Source organism: Orycteropus afer, unplaced genomic scaffold (assembly GCF_000298275.1).
Source record: "Orycteropus afer afer isolate SDZICR_OR568_19922 unplaced genomic scaffold, OryAfe1.0 scaffold00394, whole genome shotgun sequence".
In the NCBI taxonomy this organism is placed as follows: domain Eukaryota; kingdom Metazoa; phylum Chordata; class Mammalia; order Tubulidentata; family Orycteropodidae; genus Orycteropus; species Orycteropus afer.
This window is the reverse complement of record NW_006921981.1, coordinates 2,871,725-2,889,845: the sequence shown is the minus strand read 5'-3', so window position 1 is coordinate 2,889,845 and position 18,121 is coordinate 2,871,725. Positions and strand designations below refer to the sequence as shown.

Genomic DNA, 18,121 nt, shown 5'->3' with positions numbered 1-18,121 from the left:
TTTTTCTCCCACTACTACTTTTGAGTACTCATTTCAATTAGTATTTGTCTCAGTTAACATATGTGTGTAATTTTTCTAAAATTGGGAAGCTCTGGTGATGGTTGTTTGACTTCTTTTTATCTGTCTTATCTATCCTTTTTACTTTTGATTTATAACATTATTTGCTAAATTCAGACATTGTCCTTGAATAGTATAATTTGAGTTGAATTTTATTTTGATAATGTATTTTTTTCCTTAAGCCTGTTACACTAGTACACCTTTTCTGATTGCCTTTTATGTTAATTGATATTATGCTGTAAAATATGATATTTTAGAGACTAGTCTGAAGTAAAAAGTACTTTAGAGGATTTAAAAGTATTCTTTCATTAATATTTTTTCCTAAAATTTTATTAAGAGTAAAATGTATAAATAATACTTTTTAGAAAGTGGCAATTTAAAAGGTATCTAAAAGGTAACTAGTGTATGATAGGGAGCTCTGGTAGCATAGTGGCTAAGGCACTTGACTGCTAACCAGAAGGCTGGCGGTTCAAACCCACCAGCCACTCCTCGGAAGGAAGGTTGGGCAATCCTACTTCCGTAGTGATACTGCCTCGGAAACCCAAGGAGGGGTCGCTATGAGTCGGGGCCGACTCGACGGCACATAACAACAACAACAGTGTATGATAGGATCTTAGTGTTTTAATTTTTCTAATTATCTTGAAGTATTTTGCTATTTCATCATCTTAAGAATTACTTATCAATTACCAGTTATTCCCAACTATGTTGTTGTTATGTGCCGTTGAGTCAGACCGGACTCATAGTGACCCCTCCTAGGGAAATTGATCAAATATGGAAATCTCAGTCTGTGAGTTTTCAAATGACAGTGTCCAATATGAAGTTTTTCAAACTCAGGAATCAATGAGTGAGCAATGTATTTCTGAGTACAAAAGTGAATATAGTATTCTCATCCTGTTAGTCATCTTAACAGGAAAGATTTTATATGATAGTTTGAGATAAGAACCTAGACCATTTTGTTTTATTAAAGGACATGCAACACTATTCTTTCATGTTTTATGATGCTTGTGTAACAAAATATACTTGATACAATTTATAAGTAGATCAATATTGAAGGCAGGTGTCTGTATGAAAGTGATTGGAAGGAATTAGATGATGTGGAAATGACAGTCATTAAATTGGTCATTTTTTATGCTGTTTGTAAATCTGAAAATGGAAATGCTTTGCAATTACAGAGCAAATAAGAGAGCCGCCTTCATCAAAATTATGAACTATCAGAGTTCTCTAACATGTTGCGTCTTTATGCAAGTGCAGGCATAACCAGAAGTAATGATAAACTAGAATTGATAGGGCTTTCCTTGGAATCTAGAATCAGTAGATGACGTTCTAGGTTCATGCATGATAGTTGATAAGCAGTTAGTTGCATTCAAAGAATGTTGCCAAATTGAGGCATAATGTATCTTTAAAACTAGAAAAATATGGATTATGAATTTTCGTTTTGCTAAATTCTTACTAAAATTTCTGCTGAAGTTGTTTTCTGTCCCTTTATTCTTAAACCAAAAAAAACCAAACTCAGTGCCATGGAGTTGGATACGACTCATAGCGACCCCTCCTTGGGTTTCTGAGGCGGTTTCACTACGGAAGTAGATTGCCCAACCTTCCTTCCCAGGAGTGGCTGCTGGGTTTGAACCGCCAGGCTTCTGGTTAGGAAACAAATGCCTTAGGCACTACGCTACCAGAGCTTTATTCTTAAGGGTGTTAGTAATTTGTAAAATGAATTTAGAATATCATAAAATTGCAAGGGTTAATTAGATCCGGACAGTAAATGCCAATGACTATTTGTTTTCTGATTAAAAAAAACCAAACTAACTGTCATCGGGGTGTTTCTGACTCATAGCCACCCCGTTTTAGTTTCCGAGGTGGTAAATCCTTATGGAAGTGTATTGCCCAGTCTTCTGTGCAGTGTCTGTTGGGTTTGAACTGCCAGCTTTCTGGTTAGCAATCAAATGCTTTAGGTACTATGCCACCAGAACTATTTCTTTCTGATATGTTGTTGTTGTTGTTATGTGCCATCAAGTCGGCCCCAACTCATAGCGACCCCTCCTTGGGTTTCCAAGGCGGTATCACTATGGAAGTAGATTGCCCAACTTTCCTTCCGAGGAGTGGCTGGTGGGTTTGAACCGTCAGCCTTCTGGTTAGCAGTCAAGTGCCTTAGGCACTATGCTACCAGACCTCCTTCTTTCTGATATAGTGGGGTTTAAAAGGAATATAATTTCAAAAAGGGGCAGATTATTTAAAAAATCTTTCACTATGGTGTCCGAGAAATTAAAAAATTGGTTATAAATAATTATGGTTCTCTTCTTTAAAGTTCTTGGATTTTTTGCTGATTTGGCCTCATACTTTAATGTGGTGCAAACAAATACATACTATCATTTTCACCTGTAAATCTTAATGGCATTTTAAGACAATAAATATCCTCATATATAAACTCTAAACTCCCTATATTAAGGAAAATGAGGTTGAGAAATGATCACTGTGATCCTCTACTCACTCAGTAGCAAAGCCTGCAATTGAATACAGGTTTGCTCTGTCCTCCAATCCAGGACTGATTCAGATATATCACCCTGCCCTGTTAGTTTTTCTCTTTTCTTGTGAAGACAGTGGAAATGTAAGACATTTCCGATTCATTTCATTTTAGGGTACTTGTTATAGCTTTATACTTGATTTTTTTCTTATAGGTACTCTTTCTTTTTTCTGAAACACAATTTTATTATTATTATTTTTTTATTGTGATTTGGTTGAAAATTTACAGAGAAAATTCACTTTCCATACAGCAGTTCACATACACTTTGTCTCATGACATTGACCACAATTTACCACAATGCAGCAGCTCCCCTCCCACTTCCTCCTGATAATTACCTCTTCCCTGTGTCCATTCCTCAATGCCCTCCTGCCCCCTGAGCTGTCTCCCTGTGCATAAGCAACCCTTCTTTCTCCCATGATTGTTCTCTCCAAGGAGAGTATCTACCTCAGGTAAATGTTCAACTCATATACCTGTCTTTTGCTTGTCTGGAAGCCATGGGTGTGGGTTCAGTTTCAGACCTGAAGGGCAGCTAGGGGCCATAGTCTCAGTGATTCCACCAGGTTCTATTGGACCAGCAAACCTGGTCCCCACCCCCTCCTTTTTTTTTCTCCAAATGATTTTGAGTTTTGTTCCACATTGTTCTCTCTCTCTCTATCCAGGATCTCCTACATAGATCCCCTTCCAAGGGGTTGATATTGGTAGCCGGGCACCAGCTAGTTCTTCAGGTCTCATAGTCGTATAGGCTGCAGATTGGATGGTGTACCAGTCACTAGGACTGATTGTATCCATGAATTTTTGGTTTTCTTCATTCTTCTTTGCTCTGGACAATGAGATACCCATCGTTACATCTAGATGGCAGCTTGTAACTTTTAAGATCTCAGTCGCTACTCGCCAAGGTAGGAGGTGGAACAATGTTTTGTGTAGTATGTTATACCAATTGAGCTTGATGTCTCCTGCGACTACGGTCTCGAGCCCACAGGTTCAACTACTCAATCCCTCTGGGTAGCTGGCTAGGACCAAGCAGTGACTACCACCTTGCCTCTTGTCAGCTCTACTATACACCTGGGAATTTTGATCATTCACATAAACTTATAGGACCATTGTCTGCCAACTCTATACGTGTTTTTGGGTACACTCCCCCCTTCATAGACATACCTACTAGTTTAGCCTGTCCACCCATGTTTACCTTCACTGACAACATAGTACTGTATGTGCAGAAGGGTTTATCTTTGTTGTCTCTACCTCCCATGTACCTCTCTATGTCTTTCTCTTCCTCAATGCCACCATATTGATCGCTCACATTTGGTACATTGCCCTTTTCTTCACCCAAATCAGTACTTATTTCTATCTATCTAACAGTGTTCCCTCCCCTCCCCTCCCACCCCTGGTAATCAACAAAGAAAATTTCCTTCCATAGATAAACCTTTCCTTGACTTTTACAATAACGGACTAATACAATATTTGTCCTTTTGTGATTGACTTATTTAACTCAGCATAATGTCCTCCAAGTTCATCCACATTATGCGGTGTTTTGCAACTTCTACATTGTTCTTTAACACTGCATAGTATTCCATTGTGTGTATGTACCATAATTTGGTTGTCCATTCCTCAACTGATGGACACCTAGGTTGTTTCCATCTTTTGGCTATTTTAAATATGCTGTGATGAACATGCGTATGCATATGTCTGTTCTTGTCATGGCTCTCACTTTTTTAGGATATATACCTAGTAATGGAATGGCTGGGTCAAATGGTATTTCTAATTCCAACTTTGAAGGAATCGCCATACTGCTTTCACAGTGGTTGTACCATTTTACAGTCCCACCAGCAGTGTATGACTCCCAATCTCTCCAGCATTTGTTATTTTCCGTCTTGTTGAACTTTGCTACTAGTGCTGGAGCAAGATGGTATCTCATTGTTGTTTTGATTTGCATTTCTCTAATGGCTAATGATTGTGAGCATTTCTTCTTATGTTTGTTGGCTGCTTGAATATTGTCCTTGGTGAAGTGTCTATTCATGTCTTCTGCCCATTTTTTAATTGGATTGTGTGCCTTTTTGTTGTTGCAAAAAGGACAAGGAGGCCACATGTTCTGACCTCCTCTAATCCCACAAGAGAAAAACAGAATCACCATCAATAGCCCAAGGCCTATTCCTGTGAGGCCAGACATGCTGCCTCCCTCCAGCCCTTTCTCCAACCGTTCCTCCCAAAGCACCCACCACCTCTCTCCTGAGTTCGATAATTTGCTGCAGTGGCCACACAGAACTCACAGATTATGGGGTTTATTAGGGAAGCACTAGGCTATAATTCAAGTTTAGGAAAAACGCTCAGTCTCTCTCCCAGCCCACCATCTCTCAGCCAAGACTCTCACAGTCTCTCCCCCAGCAGTGCATGTCCCTCAGTGTCTTACTCAGCAATGTGTGTCTCTTGCGTCTCTTTCCCAGCAGCACGTGTCTCTTGCAGGAGCGCATGTCTCTTTCAGCAGCACGTCTTCCTCAGCCAGCAGTCAGAGAGAGAGTTCTGCCTCTACGAGGCCTCCTTTTGAGCCTGGCAGAGTGGTGAAACTAGCCAATCATAGCATCAGAACTCTAAGCACCTGAGAGAGAGTGGGAATCTCCCAGAACATTGTTTTGTGCCACTCCCAACAGAAATACTCCAGGTGGACAACTTTAGCAATCAGGAGCTCCTCAGTTGCTCATAGAAAATCCCACCTTGGAGTTTACAAAGACTTATGGGTAGAAAAGCCACACTAAGTAATTTACTACACTGCAGTTGTTGAGGTGTTGGAGTTTTCTTTAAATTCTAGAGATAAGTTCCTTGTCAGATGTGTCATTACCAATTTTTTTTTTCCCAGTCTGTAGGTTCTCTTTTGACTCTTTTGGAGAAGTCTTCAGAAGCACATAAAAATTTAATTTTTAGAGGGTCCCAGTCATCTGGTTTCTCTTCTGCTGTTCGTGCCTTTTGAGTTATGCTTGATAGTCTATTTATGCCATATATTATGGACCCTAAATTTCCCCCTAGTTTTTCACATTTAAGTCTTTGATCCATCTGCAGTTTGTTTTTGTGTATGGTATGAGGTACATATCTTGTTTGATTTTTCTGCAAATAGATCTCCAATTTTGCCAGCACCATTTATTAGACAAACATTCTCTTCCCCATTTAATGGATTTCATTCCTTTGTCAAAGATCAGCTGACCATAGGTCGATGGATCTATTTCTGGGTTCTCAATTGTATTCCATTGGTCTATGTTGTTGTTGTTATGTGGTGTCGAGTCGGACCCGACTCATAGCGACCCCTCCTTGGGTTTCCGAGGCAGTATCACTACGGAGGTAGATTGCCCCATCTTCATTAAACCAGTACCATGCAGTTTTGACTACTGTGGCTATATAGTAGGTTTTGAGATCCGGCGATGTGAGATCTACTTTGTTGTTCTTCTTCAGTAGTGCTTTGCTTATCTGAGGTCTCTTTCCTTTCCATATAAAGTTAGTGATCATTTTTTCCATATCCCTAAATGTTGATGAGATCTGGATTGGGATTTCATTGAATGTATAGATTGCTTTGGGTAGAACTGACATTTTCACAATGTTCAATCTTCCTATCCATGAGCATGGGATGTTCTTCCACTTATGTAGATCTCTTATCGTTTCTTGACGTTTTTTGTAGTTTTCTTTGTAGAGGTCTTTGGTGTCCATGGTAAGATTTATTCCCAAGTATTTTATTTTTTAGGTAGCTGTTGTAAACGGTATTGATATCCTTATTTCTTTCATAGCAATCTCTTTGCTGGTGTAGAGGAATCCAACTGATTTTTGGATGTTGATCTTGTATCCTGCCATGATGCTGTTGTTGTTGTTGTTATTTGCCATCGAGTTGGCCCCGACTCATAGCGACCCCTCCTTGGGTTTCCGAGGCAGTATCACTACGGAAGTAGGAATGCCCAACCTTCCTTCCGAGGAGTGGCTGGTGGGTTTGAACCGCCAGCCTTCTGGTTAGCAGTCAAGTGCCTTAGGCACTATGCTACCAGAGCTCCTGCCATGATGCTAAATCTCTCAATTAGTTCCAATAGATTTTTGACTGAGTCTCTTGGGTTTTCTAGGTAGAGGATCTTATCATCAGCAAATAAAGATAGTTTGACTTCTTCCTTACCAAGTTGGATGCCTTTGATTTCCCTCTCTTGCTTATGGCCCTGGCTAGGACTTCCAGTACAATGTTGAATAGAAGTGGTGATAGAGGGCATTCTTGTCTGGTTCCTGTTTTCAGTCTCTCTCCATTGAGAATAATGTTGGCTGTTGGTTTTGCATAGATGCCCTTTATTATGTTGAGGAATGTCCCTTCTATTCCTATTTTGCTGAGAGTTTTGATCAGGAATGAGTGTTCTTTTCTGCATCAATTGATACGATCATGTGGTTCTTCTCCTTTGTTTTATTTATGTGTTTGATGATGTTGATAGTTTTTCTTCTTACAGGTATTCTTAAGTGTTAGTGTTCTCATTAAACAAGGAAAGCTCGAACTAGCAAATAGGGTAGGCAGGCTGAATTGATTTAGAAAATTGCATCTGAAAGGATATGAGCACTTGTTATTTTCCCAGTTTACTGATGGAATTTCTGTGCCTGTGGCCTGATAACAAGACATTTTCATGTGAATGTTTGTAAACCTAGTTGCAAGTGACCATATGGGCCCTGTCTAAGCTTGAAGAACAAAAGGCATAAAAAACTTTACCAAATGAAAGTTATTCTTTCTTCTTCATGACAGTTTTTATCGTTTATTTATACACACACACACACACACACATAAACATACACATACAAACACATATATATGCAAGATAAAGGATCCCTTGTGGTGCAATGGTTAACGGTTAACCCAGTTGCTAACTGAAAGGTGAGCAGTTGAAAGCTTAAAATTGACTCAAAGGCACACAACAGCAACATGAGCAAAGTTTAGAATTATAAAAGGGAATTACTATTTGTCTGCTTTTCGCCTCTCCCTCACATTTCATAAAAACCATTAGGCGATTCTAAAAACACTTGAGGGGAAATAGTCTTTGTCAAGAACAGTTCTTATGGATGTTGTTAAGATACAAGAAATTGGGTATTCCTAGTTCTTTCATATTATTTAATATCTTTTGTAATTTGCAGAATGCTCGTAAAGTTCTATATGAATTCTTGGTTTGTTTTAGCTTTTGTATTTTAAGATCCTCTGAATTAAACCATATTTTCTGATTATCATAGTGTTTAGTGTCAAATATTATTGGCTTTGGCGCTATACACTTACTGAATGAAATAATTATACATTTAATTATTTAATTCTTTTCCCTTGCATATTTTCATTCTGACTATATATTAAGTTGTCCAATATCTACTACTGTTTATCTAAAGTATGTGATCATGAGTGCTAAAGTTATTTGGAATTTATGTTAAAATTTCCTAGAACATTTTTGTTTTAACGTGAGTAGTGATTTTATTTTCCTTCTTTTTTTTTAACTTTTGTGAATGATTAGAAAGGGAAAAAAATTGATAGGTGATGTTCATTCTTAGGAGATCTAGTTTTTTCACTTTGAGATTTGGAGTTTAAGTACCTTTGGTTTCCAGAGGACGAGGACCAGAATTAAATTTTAAGTCTGGCTGACTGATGGCAGCTCTTATTGGATATCTGTTGGGAGCACTTGTAATTATCTTCCAAGCTCTACTGATCGATCCTAAGGAGGAAATAAAGAAGAGTGGAGAGAGCACTGAGTTTTGTGAACACTTCGCAGAAGGAAAATTCTTGTGGATTTTTTAGCGTATCACAGTGCAGTACCCTTCTGAGCATTCTGCATAAAGAAACTTGTAACTAGTAGGGTAATGTGGTTGTAGGTTCAATTCTAAACAAAGAGAATGTGGGATGAAAAAGGATATGAGTGAAAGAAATACTTCTTTCCAAAATATGTGCAAGATACTTTTTTTTTTCATAATTGGTATTTTATTGGTTGTTTTAAAGGTTAGTTCAGAGAAATGGACACTTTGTACACAATTCTTAATGTACGTAAAAAAAATCTAAAAAGCCAAGGTAATTAATAATTCTAAAAATTCCATCGACTTTCCTGCTTTAAATTTGGAGGCAAATTTTCCTTCAGAGGATATCAAGTACTAATATCTTCAGTTATTGATAAGCTGTTGTATCATAAATCCCACTAATTTGCAGTTTAATATCACACACACTACATGCTCAAGTTTTCAGCCTTTCATAGCACATAACAAAGTTACTGGGAAATTGGATGACAATGACCAAAGAAGTTATAGAGTGGACATAGGTCTTAGAAGGAGAGCCATAAGGAGGCAGTAGTTTTCTTTAAGAAACAATTCTAAAAAACGTGGAAATAGAAGTAATTAAAAATGTTCAAGTCATGTAATTGCATGACCACAACTCCAAATTGATGTTAATTATGCCTTGTATTGTGGGATATAGAAACTGCTATTCCATCCATGGAATGTTACATTGACACACAAGATAGTCAAAGCTTTCCACAGTTCAACATCTCACTATTTTCTGGTTGTACCACAAAATAACCAGCATTTCACTGCTTAGAAGAAAAGTATTTATTTACACTTAAAAAAATAGGATGAAGTGGGATTTATTCCTTCTTGAAAAGGTTTCTAGAGCCGCTAAAAAACTTGTATTTATAAAATAGTTGAAAACAGTACTTCTCTGAGGTGATAAGAAGGGTTACAGGCACCACTGATAACATGTGATAGACAAACATTAAGCAGCCTTGATTCTTTCTGTCCTCCTCCATCAGAGGCTGGATTCTTCCTTGTTTTTAGTTTCTCCATTTTCTGCAGGTGAATCTTTAATTTCTTGGTTAGCCACTTCAGCTTGTTTTCCCTTCCCTTTTGTTTGAACTTTTTGCCTGACAATTTATCCTGCTGCCTTTTTTTGGCTTCATTTCCACTTTTGCAGGAACAGGTTTAATTGACAACTGCCGATCTCCTCTTGGACTCATTCACCATCCCTTTGGCTTAGCTGACCTTCCTCTTGGGTATCTTGGTGGCAGGGAGGTGCCTGGTGCCTATGGGCTGTGGTGCACTGAAAGCTTTTGCAAAGCTGGCTGGGCTGCCTGGCTGCTGCCATACAAGAGAATTTTTAAGAGAATTGCACTAAGTCTTTTGCTTTAAATAACATGTTATAAAAGATACAGTTTTCCCTACTTTGTGCTCTTGATTGACATTAATACAAATTTTGAAGAAGGACTTTTTATTCAGCTACTCAGGGGAACAAGTGGCTGAAGGGAAAACTTAGTTTATGTGCCTAAATGTAACCAATGTGGAGGATAAGATCCATTCTAACCGTATGTATTTTTTAGTTTTTCCTTTGTCCCTCCTATCAGCTGAGTACCCAGTGCACCAGCACTTCTTCCACTAGTATTTAAAAAGTTATTTCGATTTAAGAATTTGTATGTGTGTGTGTATATTTTGCTTTTTACTTTTGATTTGATTTTTTAATTACATAAAACATTTACATAGTTCCAAAGTCAAAATGTTAAAACAAGGAACAGAGTCTAGCTTCTGTTGATGTCCCCTCTTCTGCTTTATTTCTCCTTTCCTTTATAGTAAACCAAAACCAGACTCCATGCTATCGAGTTGATTCCGACTCATAGCGACCCCCATTGGGTTTACGAGGCTGTAAATCTTTATGGAAGTAGGTCTCTCCATCTTCCTTCTGTAGAGCAGCTGGTGGGTTTGAACAATTGACCTTCTGGTTTGCAGGCAAATGCCTTAAGTACTATACCACCAGAATTCCTTCTCCTTTGTAGTAGTCAAATTTATTAGATTTATCCTTCTAGTTCTCTTTGGAAATATAAGCAACAATATATGTGACTTTTTTTATTTTCTTACCTTCCCTACATAGAAATGCATACTTTTCTGCCTTTGCTTTTCTCACTTAATTATATATATTCTGGAGAGCACTTGTAGTGACATATGGATATTTTCCCCTTTCTGTTTAAGCTGAGTAGTATTCCATACATCATTGTAGTATAATTTGACGAGTTCCGTACTAATATATATTTGGGTTGTTTTTCTACTCTTTAGTCTTTTGTTTTTAGGAATAATCTTGCAATAAATAGCTATTTTGGAATATCTAACTTATTTATATAGACATCGAAAAACCAAACCAAACTCACTGCTGTCAAGTTGGATCCAACTCATAGGCACCTCTCCTTGGGTTTCCGAGGCAGTATCATTACGGGAGTAGAACACCCAACCTTCCTTTTGAGGAGTGGCTGGTGTATGTGAACCACCAGCCTTATCAGTCAGATGCCTTAACTATGCCACCAGAGCTTCTTGTTTATATAGAAGGCCTCCCTTAATGAAACAAACTCCTTTTCAAATGAATGCAATATATCTATTTGTTCAACTTAAGGTACATTGAAGCAACAAAGTAAGAAAAATAAGCTGCTTTTCATGTGATATTTCTGGAAGTGTTTTTCTTCTGTAACAATGAATAAGAAATTGTTAACAGTAATACTATTACTGATCAATTGAACATATGGGTCATTCTCATGAGGTGTTTGTGGGAATTAAATTTTTTTATATATGTTGCACCAGGTTAGATATGCCATTTGGTTAAAATGAATGAATTTTTTCCCCCTGATTTCTTACAAGCAGAAAGAATATATTTGCTGTGTTTTCAGTGATTAAGATGAAAACAAAAAGGATATGAAGTTTGATAATCAGCACAAAAAGTAGAAATGTAGTGTTCATTTATAGTACAACTGTAATTTAGAGAAGCTCTGGTGGCACTGTGATACGGCATTCAGCTGCTAAACAAAAGGTCGGTGGTTTGAGTCCACCAGTTGCTCCGTGGGAGAAAGATGAGGCAGTCTGTTTTCGTAAAGATTTACAGCCTAGGAAACGCTGCTACAGGGATCGCTAGGAGTCAGAATTGACTCGATGGCTATGGGCTTTTTTTTTTTTTTGTAATTTAGACAATCTATTTAAACCTAGTGCAATGACTAAGTAAGTTCAAATGAAAACAAAAGTTAGAATAGTTGTAACACAAAGTGCTTAGCATGGTGCAAGAGAGAATTGGCATTTTAAGAGTCACATTATATACATTTGTGCATAAAGACAAAATACACCTCTTAGTAGCAGATTGAGTTGATTGATGAGGTAAGTATGCTGTGACGTTCCATATAAAGAGGATTTGTTGCTGTTGCACTCAAGTGCTCAAATTCTGAAGTAGGATTTGTCAGTCTCAGCACTGTTCACACTTTGAGTTGTAGTTGATTGCCTTCAAGTGGATTCTGACATTTTGAATAGGCTGTTTCTTTGTTGTGGCATATTTTGCATCATTCTGACCTACATGCCTGCAGCAACCCCTCCTTCTCACCTACAACCAAAAATACCTCTAGACGTTACCAAATGTCCCCCTAGGGGTCGAAAAGTCACCCTTCATTGAGAATCATGGTTTTGAAATGATACCTTTTATGAAGAGGAGCTATTTATGACAATATGACTGGTGGCCAAAAAAAACCACACTGACTGCCCTTGAGTTGATTTGGCTCATAGCGACCCCTCCTTGGGTTTCTAAGGTGGTATCTCTAAAGAACTGGATTGCCCAGTCTTCCTTCTGAGGAGTGGCTGATGGGTTTGAACTGCCACCCTCCTGGTTAGCATCAAAATGCTTTGTGCTTTAGGTGAAATGTTAGTTCTAAAATTGTTTTACTAATTTAGGTAATATTTAAAGCATTACTAGATAAGTAGGTTGTGGAAACACACTGTAGGTTTGGAATAAATCAATTTAAGTTTTTGCAAATACATGTATTTCCATTTATATATATATATATGTATGTATGTATTGTGTAAAAGGTTACGTATATACACATCATATAGATACATGTACACATATGCATTTGTATAATATGTATATTTTAAAGCACAGCTAAAGATTAGCTTTCACATTTTTGAAATTTTGTTTTTTGTTAACTAGTAAGAAATATTAACTGTTTCATATATTGTTAATTTTAGCTACTACTCCATGGTTTGAGTCTTACAGAGAGACCTTTCTTCAGTCAATGCCACCATCAGATCATGAATTTCTGAACCACTATTTAGCGTGTATCCTTTGATATCTATGTTTTCTTAAAAACCAAATCTTATAGAAGTTACTAATCTCAAAAATAATTAAATGAAGGCAGAATTACTAAAAGGATATAGAGAGTGGAGAAATTATTTTTTATTGATGATGTCTCGGGTTTGTTGTTACTACTGTTTTTGTTAAATGGCATACTAAATACAAAACTGTTGTTGATAAATTAATTTTTTATTACAAATGAGACTACTAGGGGCTAACTTATTCTTATTCCTTTTCCTTTTATTGTGAATATTTCATGCTTAATAAGTTTTTAAACCATTTTAGAAAGAGAAAATATAAGCTGTCAATGTTAAATGCTTTTGCTGATTGCCTTGGAATGAATGGCTTTTTCTAAAGCTCATATTTAAAAACAGTTTTTTAAAATAACTTGTTTTATGGATAATAACCTCCTTTGATGATTGTGACTTTTCTGTTTTCCTAACGAGGTTACAGAGAAAAGTTAAGAGAGTTAGTGCGGTCAGATGAAATGGAGAGAAGAAAGATTCAGCAGAATTGTTTATGTTGGTAGTTGTACAGTTTGGCATGGTCTGTTTTTATGGATTTCTTCATTAAATGTGTAAATGACATAAAACACTGTCAACAAAATAACTTTAAAATTCAGAACCTTGAATTACCTTGAAGTGTTGGAGAAATTACCTTATACTTGCGGTGAAAGCCTATGAAATCATTTTATTTTTAAGCTGAGCTATCTCTTTAAAGCTCATTTTAATAGGATTATAGTTGTCATTGTGTGATGAGTGGTAATTACCTTAATAATACGGTTTACAAGGTATGTTGGTAGCATCTTCTAGTGAAGCTGAACCTGTGGAACAGTTTTCAAAGTTATCACAAGAACAGCATCGAATTCAGCACAATAGTGAATATTCGTACCCCAAGTGGTTTATACCAAATACACTTAAATATTATGTACTTTTACATGATGTAAGTACAGGAGATGAACAGAGGTAAGTTTTATTGTTCTAATTAAAATTTTCTTCCTGCTGTCATAAATGTGTGTTTAGAGCTAATTAGAAATGAATTGAAATGATTTAAAATTAATTTGAATATAGCTTATTTAAATTGTATTTTTTATCCAAAAAAGTAAAAATTTTATTACACTGTGTATTTATTAAGAAACCATTTTACTTTCTCTTTTATTCCAGTGTTATATTCAAAGCTAAGTGTATGTTAGTGTTCATACACTTACCCAAACTTTGCTTTCATTATTTGTCTCTCTTGGTGCAGTCCTTGTACAGAAGCACTTGTCATTTTATACCTGTGGTTCTTAGCTGTTACTTTTACTTTATATGAAATTATTTCTTATTTTTCTTTGCGTTTTTTCCTTCCCTGTTTTCTTCTATTTTTTTTTTTACTGCCTTACTGTTGCTTATAGTTACTTCTTTTTTCACTCTTTGCCTCTTGTCACTTTTTAGTCTTAGTCTTGATGTTCTCAAGAGAGAGCCTTCTTCAGAATCACTCAAATATTTATCTTTGGGATAAGTGAATAACTTCTTTTTAAAATTAAAATAAATTCTTGAAAAATAAAATAACATTAAAAGCAAATTTACTTCTTGGCTTTGGAGTTTATTTTGGCATTTGTTTCATAGTGTGGCTCAAATTAATCTTTTGTTTCAAACTTATATCTCAGTACCATTTTGTATATGTAGTTAAATAAAACATTTCTTATCCTTAGTCTAAATGCAAGCTATCATTTTTAAAAATTCTTCCTCTAGAAAACCAGAGTATAAGACATACTCTAAAGATTACTAACTTTCAGGATTTTTTAAAATACCAGAAGTTTGTGGGAGAAAGTGTACTATATAAATAGAAATATTGAACTAGCTACTAAAATTTGTTTCTATCGCTTGAATATGGTATGTAGCTTCCATTGCAAATGGTTGTAACTAGGATATGTAAGTAGTAATTCAAGTGTTAGATCAGCTATTCTTTTGTTTATTTGTTTGTAAAATAAGCAGGAAGTTATTGTATTGTTACATGAGTGCATTCGTATGTAGATAGATTGCTTTATATAAATTTTTAACTGTTTTATTCATCCAACATAATTTTATAGGATGTAATATGATTTAGGTGTTTCTTGAGCTTGTTATTTATGTTGTATTAACATCAACATTTATATGTATATTTTCTAGTTATTTTTTTTACACCAAATGGCTGATTGACTTGAAACTATCTACTTAAACTAGGTTAACTCTGGACTGAGATTTTAATTTCCCATCAGTTTATATTGTTTACTTCTGAGGCTATCTTATCATTTGAATAATCTTATCTGCCACCAACCAGGAAATTTAGTTATCTTAAAATACTGAACATACTTTGGATAACTCTAGGGAACTCTGGTGGGACAGTGATTAAAGCACCTGGGTGCTAACCACAGGGTGGATAGTTCGAATCTACCAGTGACTCCACGGAAGAAAGATGAGATTGTCTGCTACTGTGAAGATTTACAGACTTGGAAGATGTATGGAGCTGTTCTACTCTGTCCTATAGGGTTGCCACCAGTCACAGTTGACTTAAAGGCAGTAGGTTTTTGGCAGGTGTGGATAACTGTGCTTTAAGGTGATATCCAAACTAACTAAATTTAAGTGAAGACCTTGATTATTGTTTAAATTGTTTGTTATTCTACCCTCTTATTTTCTTTCTTTTTAGGTGTTATTTTTTGCATTATTTTTGTATTTTCATGTCTATTTTTGCTTGAAGTCTACTCCTCACTTGCTACAAACTTTTCTTCTTTTTTTTTTTTTTTTTATAATTTTAGAGCTGATTCAATTTATGAAGAAATGAAACAGAAATACGGAACTCAGGGTTGCTATTTACTTAAAATTAATTCTCGAACATCTAATCGATCATCAGATGAACAGATACCAGATCCTTGGAGTCAGTATCTCCAGAAAAATAGTATTCAAAACCAGGTATATGTAAAAAACAATAATGAAGCAAACCCCAAAACTTGTGTTTTCAGTTTTATCACATAAGGATATCATTCTTGAGTCTTATGCTTTGGTCTAAGTAGTGCAGTAATGAATATTTATTTCATGGAATCTTGCTAGTTTTGGAATCAGTGACTCAAAAACTGTTTTTAATCAACTACAATAATTCCTTATGCATATTTTTTTCAGGTATATAAGTGTTCACTGACTTTTTCTTAAAAGATGAAAAAGTTAATTACACATTAAGAATTGAGTTAGATTGACTAGACATGTTGAGAAGGGAATTTTTGACTTGCTTATTTAATTGATTATGAATGCTTACAGTCAATTCTTTATTATTCACATGCTCTGGGGTTGCCTACCTACATTATCAACATGCTGTTCTTATGGCCACCTTTTGGAGCCCATTCTTTTTAGGTGGGTGGGCTATTTTCTCCTCACTTTTCTTTGATTTCCTTTCCTTCTGCATTTTTAGGAAGTGCTGTTTTTTCCTTACTTACTCTTATGTTAATCTAGAGTTTTAAACTAATGTTAATTGGGTATGTGTAAAGTTTTAAGGCCTGTCATACTTTTAAGATAAAATAGTGTGATATTGGTAATAATACAATGCCAAGTTCCTATAAATTAGTTCAGATAATCAAGATTTGACCATTTTTATTGAAAAGGAGAATATCTTAAGTAGATGGGAAATATATTTTGTACAATGAAACCACATCATGTACTTTTTATGTGATATTTTAAAAAATTCTATTATAGTAAAATTAATCTAATTTTCATTTCTAGAATATTTATTTAGTAGTCTGTTTATTTGCTTTTATTTTCATCTTATATATGGAATTTTAGATCCAGATATAGTGCCTTACTTGTATTTTACAAATATTGATACTATTCTTGAGATGATTGCTGACCTTTTTAAAGATAATTCTAGGGAAAAGAGAAAATAAAGAACCAGCTGGATATGACGGAGCTTTATTTTCAAAGTGGTCTTTCAGGGCTACACTCAACTAGGAGCAGTACTGAAAAATTCAGTTTAGAGTCCCAGCTTTATAAGATGGGGGAGGGGGATATAAGCCCAGGTAGTCTAGTTTGAGAACCTTTAACAGAAGACAGAGTTACCACAGAGTCGGTTGTGTAGCTTAGAATCCTAGAAGCCCAGGATTGGAAGATAGTATAAAAGCAATCAATTTATACCCCTGATTTAATGCTTTAATTTCCTTTAAACCTGTGAATGACCTCATGTAGTAACAGTACTCACTCTCTTTTAGTGACCCATTCCATTACTAACTGTTTGAGTATGAACCAAAATTTTTTCTCTCTATTGCTTGTACCCATTGGTCGTTTGAAGTCCCTATCGATTTTCCATTAAAACAACTTTTAAAATATAGAAGGGTAGTTCCATGTCTCCTTTTATTTTTTTTTCCAGGCTAAATATACCCAGTTTCTTCCATGCTGGTTTCAGATTGCCCCCTATCTTACTCACTTTACTCCTGTTAAGTTTTGGTTTCTATATTCTCCACAGAATGTGGCACTCAGAATACTTCATATTTACTGGTTTGTGCAGTAGACTGAGTGTTTTTAGTTTACATTTTATTGGTGACTGAAAACTAACTGATGCCTTTGTGCAAATAAACATTGAATGTTGTTGTTGCCCTGACTCATAGCGACCCCTCCTTGGGTTTCCAAGGCAGTATCACTACGGAAGTAGGATTGCCCAACCTTCCTTCCGAGGAGTGGCTGGTGGGTTTGAACCGCCAGCCTTCTGGTTAGCAGTCAAGTGCCTTAGCCACTATGCTACCAGAGCTCCCTGAAACATTGAATAGGATATATTTTATATATTTTCCAAAACTCTTTGATATATTCAAAGTTCACTCTACTGTCTAACATTGTGCGTGACTAGCGATACCGTGTTTGTGACATTCCTCTTTTCTTCCTTTGCCTGGGTCTAGTGGCTCATCTCTCCTAATGTTATCCTTTGCTTAGACATGTGTACACTTAGCCATATATTATCAGATAAGCAGAGATAGAGATACTTTGAATGCAGAAGAATTAAGAGTAATATATTGAGTGTGAAAGGGAGTTTAACACAGTAGATGTGAATTAGAGTGATAGTGAAAGAAACATGGAAAAAGTTAAGAATTTGGAATATTAGAAGATGAGTCTTGCGGTAGAAAATAAATGATGCCAATAATTAGCAGAGCAACCACAGTTGTTGAATTCGATGGTATCTTAAATATGATTAAATATAGCCTCTAATGTTTTTTTGTTTTATTTTGATAGGAATCATATGAAGATGGTCCTTGTACTATAACATCAAATAAGAATTCTGATAGTAACTTGCTTTCATTGGATGGATTAGATAACGAAGTCAAAGGTCTTGATATACTACTTTCTTTAAGTTTCTGTTTTGGTTAACCTATACATTGTTGTCAAAGCATGCTAACCTTTATAGGTAAAAAGTGGGAGAAATTTTCATAATAAAAAAAAAAT

General features: G+C 35.8%; 1 protein-coding gene across 1 annotated transcript in view; it reads left to right on the top strand.

Annotated features, from left to right (window-relative positions):
• Positions 1-18,121, top strand: part of TRAPPC8 (trafficking protein particle complex subunit 8) — a 121,328-nt gene that overhangs the window by 15,653 nt on the left and 87,554 nt on the right. Inside the window, exons 4-7 of the mRNA XM_042782627.1 lie at positions 12,581-12,670; positions 13,477-13,651; positions 15,463-15,616; positions 17,912-18,005. Of these exons, the coding sequence (XP_042638561.1) occupies positions 12,581-12,670; positions 13,477-13,651; positions 15,463-15,616; positions 17,912-18,005 (513 nt within the window). The remainder of the gene's footprint in view (positions 1-12,580; positions 12,671-13,476; positions 13,652-15,462; positions 15,617-17,911; positions 18,006-18,121) is intronic.